The sequence below is a fragment of the Macaca nemestrina genome, chromosome X (assembly GCF_043159975.1).
Source record: "Macaca nemestrina isolate mMacNem1 chromosome X, mMacNem.hap1, whole genome shotgun sequence".
Classification (NCBI taxonomy): Eukaryota; Metazoa; Chordata; class Mammalia; order Primates; family Cercopithecidae; genus Macaca; species Macaca nemestrina.
Genome location: NC_092145.1, coordinates 109,938,648 through 109,951,553, shown reverse-complemented (window position 1 = coordinate 109,951,553; position 12,906 = coordinate 109,938,648). Strand labels below are relative to the sequence as shown.

Sequence of the window (12,906 nt, the reverse complement as noted above, 5' to 3'; positions counted from 1 at the left end):
ATTGGGACCTGCCTCTTCCATCTTCAGTGTCAATACTTCTTCCTTTTCTGCTGCGCTTTCCTTTCTGTTTTAAACTTAATTCAGTTTTCTAGATCCTGACTGAAGCTTCATTCAAACTGGTGGTTCTGAAACTTAGCTTGTGTCAGAATTGCCTGGAGGGCTTGTTAAAACAGAGATTGCTGGGCCACATCCTCACTTTCTGAATCAGTAGGTCTGAGTATAGCCTGAGAATGTGCATTTCTAACAAGTTCTCAGGTGATACGGAGGTTTCTGGGCCTGGGACCACATTTTGAGAACCACTAAATTAAACCCAATTGCTCCCTCTATCATCCTATTTCTCTCTTTACTTTTCCTAGCTAATTTATTATTTTTAAACATCTTCCTTTTTAAACATTTTTTTTTCTTTTGAGACAGAGTCTCGCTCTGTTGCCCAGGCTGGAGTGCAGTATCACAATCTTGGCTCACTGCAACGTCCGCCTCCCGGATTCAAGCAATTCTCCTGCCTCAGCCTCCTGAGTAGCTGGGATTACAGGCGCCTGCCACCATGCCCGGCTAATTTTTATAGTTTTAGTAGAGATAGGGTTTCACCATGTTGGCCAAGCTGGTCTTGAATTCCTGACCTCAAGGAATCTGCCCGCTTCAGTCTCCCAAAGTGTTGAGATTACATGAGCCACAGTGCAAGGCCCCTTTTTAAACATTTTAAAAATCACACAGTAACAATTAATCATTGTATTAAAATTAGCCAAAAGAAACTGGAACTCTCTTTTGCTGGTGGGAATGTAAAATGGTGCAGTTGCTTTAGAGAATGGGCAGTTCCTCAAAAAGTTAAACAATAAAGTTACCGCTTGGCCCAGCAATTTCACTCTTAAATATGTACCGAAGAGAATTAAAAACATAAATCTACACAGAAACTTGTACATGAATGTTCATGGCAGTAATATTCACAATAGCCAAAAAGTTAAAACAACCCAACAATCCATTAGTGGAAGGACTAGTAAACAAAATATGATGCATCCATACAATGGAATATTATTTGGAAATAAAAAGGAATGAAGTACTGATACATGGATGAACTGCTAAACATTATGCTAAGTGAAAGGAGTCAGGCATTAAAAGACCACATATTGTGTGATTTGAGTCATATGGAGTGCACAGAAAAGGAAGATCTATAAAGACAGAAAGTAGATTAGTGGTTGCTTGAGGTTGAGAGTGGGAATGGAAAGCAACGGCTAAAGGGCATGAGGGGTCTTTTTAAGGGTGATAGAAATGCTCTAAAACTAGATTGTGGTGATGATTATACATCACTGTAAATTTAGTAAAGATCATTGAATTGTACACTTAAAACAGGTAAATTTGTGATGTGTAAAGCTGCTTGCATTTCTTCTCTTAATGCTTCCCCCTTACAGACCACCATGCCATCTATTTTCTATGCCCACAGCTTTACTGAATTTGCTTTCTTGAAGGTCACTTGTAATTCCAAACTGTTAAGGACATTAACAGTCATCTGCTTATCTTCTACACTGGCAGATTTCTCCTTCTACTACGTTAGCTGCTTGACCCTTCAGTTTCCTTTGTTGATTCTTCTTCCTCATCCTGTCCCCTGGCTGGGTGCTTGACAAGCCTTGAAAGCCTCAACTTGTATCTTCCACTAACTTCAAATACAACATATCCCAATTCAAACTTAGCAGCATCTTCACCAAACCAGCTCCCCTTCTCAACTGCCCCATATATGCCAATAACTTTCTCCAAGTCACTGGGGCTCAGAGTTGTTTTTTATCTTTTTTTTTTTTTTTTTTTTTTTTTGAGACTGGGTCTTGCTCTGTCACCCAGGATGCAATGCAGTCGTGTGATCACAGCTCACTACCGCCTCGAACTCCTGGGCTCAAGTGATCCTCCCACCTCAGCCTCCTGAGCAGTAGGACTACAGGTGTGCACTATCATGCTTGGCTAAGATATATTTCCTTTTGTCTCCTCAAGTTCTAGTCACCAAGTTTTCTCTACTTTACCCTTAAAAGGTGTCACATATTTGTGAGCAAATAATCTGAACAGATAATTCACATGAGAAGCAATACAGATATTAATATATTAATTAGACACACAAAATATTCAGATATTAATATATTAATTAGACACACAAAATATTCAAACTAGAATGATCAAAGTAAGCAAATTAAAACTATAATAGGTCCCATTAAACTGTATGGCATTAGAAAAAGAAAATTTTCAATGGTGACATAATTTTGGAAAACTGGTATTCTCATATATTGCTAATGGCATGTGAAACATCTCGTGGGGAAAACAGATTGGTAAAATCTATGAAGAACCATAAGAATGTTCATATTCTTTGCACTAGTAATCCCAACTCCACATAATTGTTTTTAATGAGATAATTCAAAATGAGAAAAAAAGCTATAGTGACTCAAAATGTTTCTGCTGCATTACTTTATAATAGCAAGAAATTGGAAACAACCTATTTACCCAACAATTTGGGAATGATTAAGCAAATTCGAGCACATTAAGCTGGTGAAATATTATACAGCCACTAAAAATTATGACTTAAGGAAGCCTGCATAGCAACATGAAAAATTGTTTACCAAGTAATGCTTAGAGAGGAAAAAGAAGTAGGGCACACAAAATTACATCTACATGGTTATTATAACCATGCTTAGAAAAATCTCTATACCTACAGATAAAGCTGACAGGGAAATGAAAATAACCAGGGTGTTACGGTGGTAACAGTAAGGTTATTTTTTTCTTCTATTTTTAATTTCCTGTAATATTGTTTTCACAATAAACAAACTCCCCTCCCCCAAATATCACACATATTTATCTATTCCTTCTGCTTCATTTCTATCGCACCTCTACCTCCCCAATCCAGGGCCACATTCTGTCATGCCCAGATCACCTTCCCTAACTGGTCTCTCTTCAACCCACTTAGGCTGCAAACACTGCAAAGTTGCCTAAAGGGCCACATTTTTCATGTCACTTACCTGATAGTAACCTTTCATTGCTCCCATGTTTATGATCCTACCTAGGTTTACCTAGGCTGGTCTACCTAGGCTGGTCAAGGCCTGCCTAGGCTGGTCCAGTGCTTCACTACTCACCTTTCTTCTCTGCTGCTGCTGTTCTTCTTCCTCCTCATTACAGATAACATTTCCTGAGAGTTTATGATGTCAGGTTTTGCTCTAAATGCTTTACATATATATTAATTCATTTAGTCCTCATAACAACAAACATTTGAGATAGATACTCTTATCCCATTTTATAAATAAGGGGGGAAGGGAAAGAGAGAGCGGGAGAGAGGCAGGCAGGTAGGCACTTGCCAAAGTCACATGGTTAGTGAATAGAAGAACCTGGCTTTGAACCCAGGCAGAAGTGACTCCAAGGCCAGAACTTAACTGGTGGGGATTATTCCTCCAACACACCCTTCTTAGTTTCCTCCATGGGCCTTTCCTCCTGCAGCTACCAACCTCCAGCTGTTTTTATCCTCCAATGAACTTAAATAGTGTACAATAATAGTTACCACATACTGCCCCTTACCAGGTGCCAGGTGCTTCTTAAGCCCTGTATTTGACAGGGTTTCATCTTCTGTCAACTTGTGTGAGAAAGAAAAAGCTGGGCTTAATTCATAGCTTATCCCTTTACTAGCTGTGAGACCTTGAGTAGATTCCTTAGGCTCTCTGACTGTGATCCTTTATCTGAGTTACCAATTCTCAAACTGGATCCCAGGACCAGCTGCATCAGCATCACCCAGATGCTCTTAGAACCTATTAGAGTTACAGGTTTTGAGCTCCACTCCCCCCTTACTGAATCACTCTCAGGGCGCAGGGTGGGTCCAACTGTTTATCTGTGTTTCAATTGCACACTCAAGTTTGAGACCCACCGCCCCAGTTGTAATCATATCTACCTGACAGAGTTGTTGGGACGATAAAGCATAACATAGTACGTATAACTCGGCTTGCAGCACATAGGTTGTTTGGCAAGTGGTAATTTATTATTACTGCCATTTAGCTTTGTGTGGGTTAGTCTTCCCTGCTCGAGCTGTGGGCAGGCACTGTGCTTCCTGCTGCTCTTTTGCTCGTATTTCTCACCTTGCCCAGAAAAAGGCAGAACCTATACTAGGTTTTCAAGAAAGTCCTCTTATTTCACTGACTAATCAGTGAAAGAACCACTTCAGAGAAACACTGTAATGTAGTATAGTGTCCCTGAAGCTAGACCACCTGGGTCTAGTCAACTGATTAGCTGTGGGACTTTAGGCAAATGAATGTATCTCTGTGTGTGTCTCAATTTCTTCTCTCTGTCAAACGGAAAGACTAATATTACCAACTCCATAAGGTCATAGTGACAAATACATACTTGTAAAATGATTTGAATGGGGTCTAGAATAGAGCACTATGTTCAAGAAACGTTACCTAGCATTATTACTTTTGTGTCATTTCACCCATTGAATGGTGGAGGAGGTTCCATTTCTTCATTTGGCAAGCAAATGACAAATACCTCTTGAACAACTTCTCTGTATCAGGCACTGCGCTGGGTACAGAGAATAAAGCTATGACCAAGGTATGGTGTCCTCTCTCAAGGGTCTCAGTCTAATAGAGGAAACTTGCACATTCCAAAATGTCCTAGCAATCAGTTTGGTCTGTACCCACCTATCTAGGAGTGCAGGGGGCGGGGGGACAGGCTGAATTATATCGATGGCATCAAGCCCTTAGTCTAGACACCAGGCCCCAGTTTCCTCAAAGGAAACTAAGCAAACCAAAGACCTTAGCAATTTCTATAGAAGCTCCAGAGGCACCAACTCACCCCAACTCCCTGAGCACTCACTTACCTCCCTGACTGGCTGGTCTTCCTGTTTCCTGTTATTGGATTCCACTTGTCCCCAGGAAATTCCTGTAAAGCAAAATCCTGATAAGTTAGAAAGCTTTGAGCAGCCAGGTATCTAGATGACCTAAAAAATGTGAAGAGGTCAGGAGCTGGTGTCTGGCCTAGCCCCCCAGCTTGTTCCTTCTACTCTGCTATGCAGGCTGATAAACGTGTACCTGGAGTGGCTGCCTTTCTGTCGGGAGGCTTGCTAAACTGCCACAGGCATGCAGAGACTAAGGGAGCACTTAGTGACCCGGACACCGTGGTCTAGAAATGCTGTTTCCCTCTTTCTCCACTCCCCTCCCAAACCACATTAAAAACCAGTTTAGTATGTTTGCTGTTTGCCCTGGCTCTTGCCTGCATGGAGGGATGGAGTTCTTTTTGTTTGTTCTGCTGGGTGAACCTGCTCATTCCTCCTGCCTCTTCCAACATAGAAAGCATCTTCTTGGGAGCCCTGGTACTTGAGGGGGCTTTGAGGGCAGAAGCTCCTGCTGCAGCAACCCTCTCCCCAGGTGAGGCAGAGGGATAGCAGGTATGTCGGCACGCCTCCAACTGCAGTGGCTCCTCCTTCTCTGCCCACATCTGCTGGCAGGGGATGAGGTGGGCCCATCTCTGGGGAATATGAGTGCAGGGTGCCACAGTCCCTACATTACAAGAGTAGACTCTCTACCCTGGGCATTTTTTCCTTAAGGGCCATGTCCAAGCAACTCTTTTTTTTTCTAGACCAAGCCATATGTGCCATTTGTAAAACCGTCCCTGCCTTCCTGTTTTAGCTCCAAACTGAATGCAAATTAGCCTTTCAGATTCTCTCTGACTTTGTATCCAACACTCCGTACCTAGAGACTCAGAGTTTAGCTCAATGGGAATGCATACTTTTTCCTAAAATTCACCGATCTTCCAAATTCCATCTTTCTCCAATGCTGCTATTATTAGCCCCATTCAAAATGTTATTACCTTTGCCCCAGTAGGTCTCCCTACTAGAAGTAAGACACCTGGTGAAGCAGAATAAACAGATCCTTGGTGCAGTCATACTGGCTAAGACACTTAATAGTGGTGTTATTTGAGGTTATTCATATTACCTCCCTGAACCTCACCTCAGTTTCCTATCTGGTGACCAGTAGTGATGATAAATAAGATATGCAGACAGAACTCCTAGCACATTGTTTGGCACATAAGAGGCTCTGGATGTTAGCAGCAATGGAAAAGTTGAGGTTTATTTCTTGGCTTCAGCATTTAAAGGACCAGAGCAGTCCCTGCCTATATCTGGCATGTCAGAACAGCTCTAACCACTTGTACTTTAGACTCTGCCTCGATGCCCTTGTGAGATGTTCCTGCCTGCAAAGACACCATTACTTGTTCAACCACAGTGGGGGCCAGGATTTCCTGTCCATGCCCTGTCTAGCCCTGTGGACATGCTCAGTAAATCGCAGTGGCCAAACCAAACAGAGTCCTGCACCAACTCCCAACCACGTTCCGAGGTTCACAGTATTACTCTACTTTTTTTTTCCTAGGCCACATAAGTTCCTGGTACATTGCTTGCATCCTTTGAACCAAGGAGGCAGTTATCCCCACGGCTTGCTGCAAATGGAGATTGCGATGGGAACTTGCTGCCCCAGTGGAATTGATACTGCTAGAGGGCACCCTGCCACACTAGACAGGGCCTGGGCTTTTCAATCAGCTTATGGAGAGGCAGTGTAGCACAATCAGGAGCTTGGCCTCTGGAGCTTGATAGCATGGATTCCAATTGCACACCTGCCTTTCACTTGCAGCCTCAGGCAAGCCACTCAACTTCTCTTTACCTCAGTTTCCCCAACTATATCATAGTATAATCACGATAATAATATTGCTTGAGAACTCAATGACTTGATACATGTAAAGCACCTAGAATAGTACCTGGTGCCCAGTAGACACTCAGATGCTAGTTACTGTCATGTTACTCAAATTCTGGCTCTGCCACTTGCTAAATGTGTGACCTCTCTGAGCCTTGGCTTTCTCAGCTTACTCAGTTGTAAAGTGGGAGATTCTATTATAACTTATCTCATACAATTGGTAGGTGAAATAATTTGACGATGAATGCAAAACAAGCTGGCATGAAGTATGAAGGATGTGAGTGCATGCTGATTTCAGTCTTCACAGCACTGAACAGGAGCCAATTAGCTCACTAACCTCATCCAGGGGCATTAGGAGCAGGATCTCAGCCCTACTTCAGATAGCTACCACCACAAGTACCTTAGTCATCAGAGCTAGAGCATCTTAACCCATGCTGCAAGTTTTTCTCATTTCTTGAGGGGGTGGAGTGGGAGTGGAAGGTTCAGATGACAGGGGCAGAAATGGGCATGTGTTGTCTCCTAGGCAGCTATCCACATGTCTGAATGCCTAGTTTCTAAGCAGACCTGCTTAGCTGGTCTAACAAGCATTAGGAACCCAAAGTATCCCTCCCTCAGAGTACAAAAAATAGAGGCATGGTATAAGCACAGCCTCATCTGCATGCATTACTGCTGCCAATTGCTGCAACCTGCAAATCGTACCTCCTTTTCTTATAGAGTTGCTGGTCCTGGGCTGACATCACTGCAGCCGTCATCTCCTCACTTCCCCCACCCCACTCACCCCCAATCTCAGCCCACTTTTTCTACTGTCTATCTGTGAGTCCTTCTTCCAGCAAAAGTCTCTCAAGCTAAGCCAAAATGTCCCTTTAAGGGATGATAACTCACTTATAAGATGATTACAATCTGGCAGTCACTGCTGTGAGTCTTACACGTGTTACATCACTTAATCCCCAGAACCAACTTATGAAGTAGGTGTTGTTACTACCCCCATGCTTTTAGATGGGAAAGCTTAGGCATTGTAAGTTCGGGGGAAGAAATTCAAAACCAGGCAGTCTGGTGCCCTTAAAACCATTATTTTATATTTCCTCTCCTCTTTTTTTCAACATTATGAATATATTCAGACATAAAAAATGTTGAAAGAAGTTCACAGTGATCACCCATATACCCAGCACCTACATTCCACAATTAACATTTTGATATATTTGCCTTATCATATATCTATTTACCCCTCTATCCATCTACCAATCCATCTTAAATTCTTGGTGCATTTTAAAGTAAGTTGAAAACAACTATATCCTCATAAATTTTAAAATGTAAATGAAATGGACAAATTTCTTGAAAGACACAAACTACTAAAGCTTACTCAAGAAGAAATAGATGACCTAAATGTCCCCATATCTAATAAAGAAATTGAATTTGTAGTTAAAAAGCTTTCTACCAAAAAACTTCCAGGCCCAGATGGCTTCAATGATGAATTCAAGCAAACCTTTAAGGAAGACATTTTTATACAAACTCCTCCTGAATAAAAGAGAAGGGAATACATCCCAACTCATTTTTTAAGGCTAGCATTACCTTGATACAAACAAACAAACAAACAGAAAAAGATGTTATAATAAAACCATAGACTAAAATCCTTGATAAACGTAAAGGCAAAATCCTCAACAAAATATTAGCAAATCTAGTAACATATAAAAGGATAACACATCATGACCAAGTGGGATTTATCCTGGCAATGCTAGGCTTCTATTTATTTTAAAAATCAATCAGTGTCATTCCCCATATCAGTAGACTAAAAGAGAAAAACTATATGATCATCTCAACAGATACAGAAAAAGCATTTGAAAAAAATACAACATCCACTTCTGATGAAAACGCTCAGCAAATTAAGAATAAAAGAGATGTTCCTCAATTAAAGGGCACCTACACAAAAATCCTACAGCTAACATCAAACTTTATAGTGAAAGATTAAGAAAAAAGCAACAACGTCCACTCATACCATTTCCTCCAAACATTGTATTGAAGGTGAGACAGTGCAATAAGGCTCTTCTCTCTCCCAGAAAAGGGCATGTACAGGAGAAAGGAAGATACAAAATTCTTTTTGCAGATGGCATGATTGTGTATGTAGAAAATGTTTTATAATCCACCAAAAAGCTATTAGAACTAATAAGTGAGTTTGGCAAGGTTGCAGGATACAATGTCAATATACAAAATTCAATTATATTTCTATACAGTGGTAATCAAGAATTTCAACTTGACATTAAGAAAATAATACTCTTTATAATGTCATCTAAAAACATAAAATCTAAGGGACAAATATCCCTGGTGGTTGAGTGGCTAGGATTCGGTGCTTTCATAAAATCTCAGGGTCAAATATAACAAAATATGTACAAGATTTGTATGCTGAAAACATAAAATAAGTTGAATACAGCAGCAGTATACTTCAAAAACACTTCAGCATACATATTAAATAAAGTTTGATATTTGTTTACAACATTTTTAGGCAAAATTTACTTCCAGTGAAATGCACAAATACTAAGTGCATTGGCTGCCTAGGAGCCTTGCTATACATTTGTTGAGTTCTAACAGGTACATATGTTTAACTCAAACTCTTACCAAGATACAGAACATTGTCACCACCCCACAAATTCCCTCATGCCCTTTTCCAGTCAATCTTTGCGCCACCTCCCATTGGCAAGCAGTGTTCGGATTTTTTTCCCCCCATAGAATAGCTGTTTTAGAATTTCATGTAAAAGGAATTGTAGAGTTCATAGTCTTTTGTGTAAGGCTCTTTTCACTCTTGAAGTTCCTTTTAACCAAGGATATATACTGAGCAAATTCAGATACTAAGTCATTTCAAAAGTGTCTGTGTATGCAACAGCTGAACACAGGAATTAACTTCTGGTTTGAATGCACTGGCCAAAAGATGGCATCAGGGATGCCATGGGGAAGTAATTTGGCAGTGAGTGGGCAAGGACCTAGGGAGTCCTCCCAGAAGTAGCCTGGAGGATAGTGGTGGCTTGTGTTATGGTGATAGGTCATAACTGGGATATCAGAGCAGCCAGTTTAGACCTGGGTCTCCAACAGAGACAGGATGGAGAAAGGGGAAAGGATTTGTCTTTTTAAAAACCCAACTAGTCAGATCTCTGAAAGCAAAGCCTGGGGATATTTGCAAATTTTGCATCTCTAAATACTTCTGAAGCAGAAAATGGGAGGCAGTAAGTGATATTTGTATCATGCACTGGGCCTAGAACTCCATAAACACAATCTCATTTGACTCTCACAACTGATCCATGAGGCAGCCATGGTATTCCTCTATTTTAGAGATGAGGTAGTGAGACTCTTCTTAATACTGGCTATTTTATGAGGGAAAATTATTTTTTCCCTTTAGAATCACATACTTCAAATTTGTGTGGTTGAATGACTTGCTTTGGGTCACTCAGATATCAGTTTTATAGTCAGGATATAAATCTCGGTTGTGTCCATTTTATGAAGCAAAAGTTACTTTTATCTAACTCTAAAGATGAGACAACTGCAATTTTGGTGGCTGAGTATCTTGTTCATGGTTACTAAGCTAACAACTACTGGAGCCAGTGCTGTACAGTTTCAAGGAATTATAATTGTTATATTTTTAAATGATTTATCTAGCTTTCTCCTCGCAAAGAGAATGATGAAAGTTACCCACCCAAGAACCAAGTCCTCACCTGCACTGTCGGCTTCCTGGGTTTCCAAGTGTTGCCAGGTGCCAAGCTGCTGTCCTCGAGGGTACTGTGCTGAGGATTATGATAGCAAACTGAACACCGAATGCACTGGTGGTGGTGGCACCGGCAGTTGTAGCAATTTGGCATCATATTTCTCTTTAGCAAGGCAGGGCAGATTTCCCCAGAACAATAAATGCAAGGATCATGGACTAGAGCTCCCTGAACGCTGCAGGAGTAAGAGCAGGTCCTGTGGTAATCAAAATCACCACAGTGTAGTGGCTTACAACACATGGAATTTTCTAGACCTCTACTTGCAAAACATTCTGAGTAAGTGGGAGTTTCTGACTGAAGGGGTGACATGGAATGATATGATTGGTCTGTGGCATGATATGGTTGGTCTGCAGAATGATATGATTGGTCCATGGGATGGCGCCTCAATTCCCTATAGTTGGAGCTCACTGGCTGGAAGTTTTGGTCTATAGGTTTTGGTCTCTGGGTAAAAGTCTTGTTGCTATGAGTGGTTAAACCTGGCAAATGAGATGTAGATAAGGATTTGCTACTCTCTTCAAAGAACTTTCTTCTGTCTGCGAAAGGCAAGAGGACGGCATCCTCCCCAGCTTGAGCAGTAGAAGCCTTCAATTCCTTGTTGTCACCTGGGTTGGAAGGGCCTTCCATGGCTACTGCCACAAGTGGCTGTGAATTATGCTCTCGAGACCATCTCCAATGACCTCCATGGACTCCACAGTGAGCATGTGCTTTCTCAGGGTCTGAGGAGGATGGGTCGGGTGCTTTCCACCAGGTGTTCAGGACCAAAGAGGACTGGCCAAGCCTCTGGCCAGGGCTTATTCGTCCCTCTAAGCCTGTCCTAGATTCATGGCTCTCAGGGGCTTGGCTGAGGCACTCAGAAGACCTAGCTCTGAGCATCATGCTTTTGTTGAAGAGCTTGTCTCTGGGGCTAGGAGGTTTTTTACATGAAGATAGAAGAGATGTGTTAGAGGCAGTGAGTGGAGGACTTTCTGGGGGCTCCTGGGTCTCTTCCACTGGCTCCTTAGTGTCACACAGCTGTGACAAGGGACCCTTGCTTTTCTGGAGCTGGGCCTTCCTCCTCTGAATTTCATTACGCAGATTGGTAGCAAAACGCTCACTCTTCCGCCGGTTTTGGATTGAGCGGCCCCGGGTCCCTCCACTTCGCCTACCACCCATCCGGCTGCACTCCTTGTGCTCACTGTCCCCTTCTTCACCTGCCTCTGTGCCACCAGCTACTTTAGTGGTTGAAGAACAGTCTCTGGCTTTTTGAACAAGGGAGCCAGAGGCAGAGGGTTGCTGGTTGGCCAATTCATTGCCTGCTCTGCTTGTTCTGTTTGGGTCCAGTAAACCTTTTTCTGAGGGGTGTCCATCAGCCTCTCCATGTGGGGGACTGCTTTGGCTCTGGTGTCCCAAAACCAAAGACCTGTCATCCATTTGTCTGGTCTTTCTTTCTTTGCTGGACTGGTCATGGGTTCCTCCTGCAGGGGGACATGGACTTTTCTTCCCTTTGTGGCTGCTGTGCAAAGGGGACAGAGTCCACTGCTGCCCATCCTGTCCGGGTGGAAGCTCCATCCCTTTGCTGCCCCTGGTATCAAGGTGCACGTGCTGCAGGTGGGATGCCAGCAGCTGTTCAGGGGCACTATGGCGATGCCCTGTGGGTCCTATGAGATGTGGAGGTCTGCCAAAAGAAGCCTTAGCTAGCTCTGCGGAAGCCTCATTGAGTGGGTTGGAATCCGTGCTGGAAGCTTTGTCACAGGCTTTTGGGGATCCAACAGCTTTGGTTGAGGCCTGCATCAGTAGATGCTCAGAGCCCTGCTGGCTGGATTCAGGAGGCTGACTGAACTCACAGTTCTGATGGCCCTCACTTGTCACTTGGTCATGCTCACTGAGGCAACAGAACCTATTAGGGTTCCTTGCGGGTAGCACAGTCTCTAAGCTCAGTTTCTCCTTCTGTGGCAAGGGGACCACAGGCTCAGATGCCCTGCGCTGCTCTCCATTGAGGAGTTGGGCTCTGGAGGCCTGAAGGCTGTCCCGCCTCACTGGAGGTTGTGGTGGGCCCCTGACTGCCTTGGCAGGCCCTGACTGGTGTCCCTCCTGTGGACGGGATGACATCTGAGAGCTGGGGGTCAGGTGGCCCCCATTGGTGCGCCGACTACCTCCTGAGGTCTCAGCCACATTAGGCCGGCAATTGGGGGCCTTAGTTGGCCCTGGGCCTTGCATGATGCAGTCTGTAGAGGCTGCCTCCTCTGGCCTGAGGGAAAGGGCACAGTCAGAAGCATTTGAGCTGGCCGAGAAGGAGCTGTAGGCAGAGTCACGCTGGTTAGGGTACATGTTCTGGTCAATAGGCAACAGATGGCTCTCATAGGTGGCTTGGCCTGGTTGCTCCAGGCTCTCCATGCTGCCAATGGAGCTGCTTTTCTCGGTGCTGCAATGCCGGGAGAGTGGACACCACTGCACACACACGTCACTGTAAGACACAGGGCATACTGGTT

The 12,906-nt window shown here is 43.3% G+C and overlaps 1 protein-coding gene across 9 annotated transcripts in view; it reads right to left on the bottom strand.

The window, feature by feature from the left end:
- Nucleotides 1-12,906, bottom strand: part of LOC105493946 (shroom family member 4) — a 248,458-nt gene that overhangs the window by 46,652 nt on the left and 188,900 nt on the right. For all 9 annotated transcript variants that reach the window (XR_011618345.1, XR_011618344.1, XR_011618343.1 and 6 more), the window contains 2 exons: nt 10,391-12,881; nt 4,829-4,890 (listed from right to left, as the gene is read on the bottom strand). Coding sequence is in view for 6 of the 9 variants with exons in the window: in XM_011761991.3 (XP_011760293.2) it covers nt 4,829-4,890; nt 10,391-12,881 (2,553 nt within the window). In the remaining 3 variants the exon portion in view is untranslated. The remainder of the gene's footprint in view (nt 1-4,828; nt 4,891-10,390; nt 12,882-12,906) is intronic.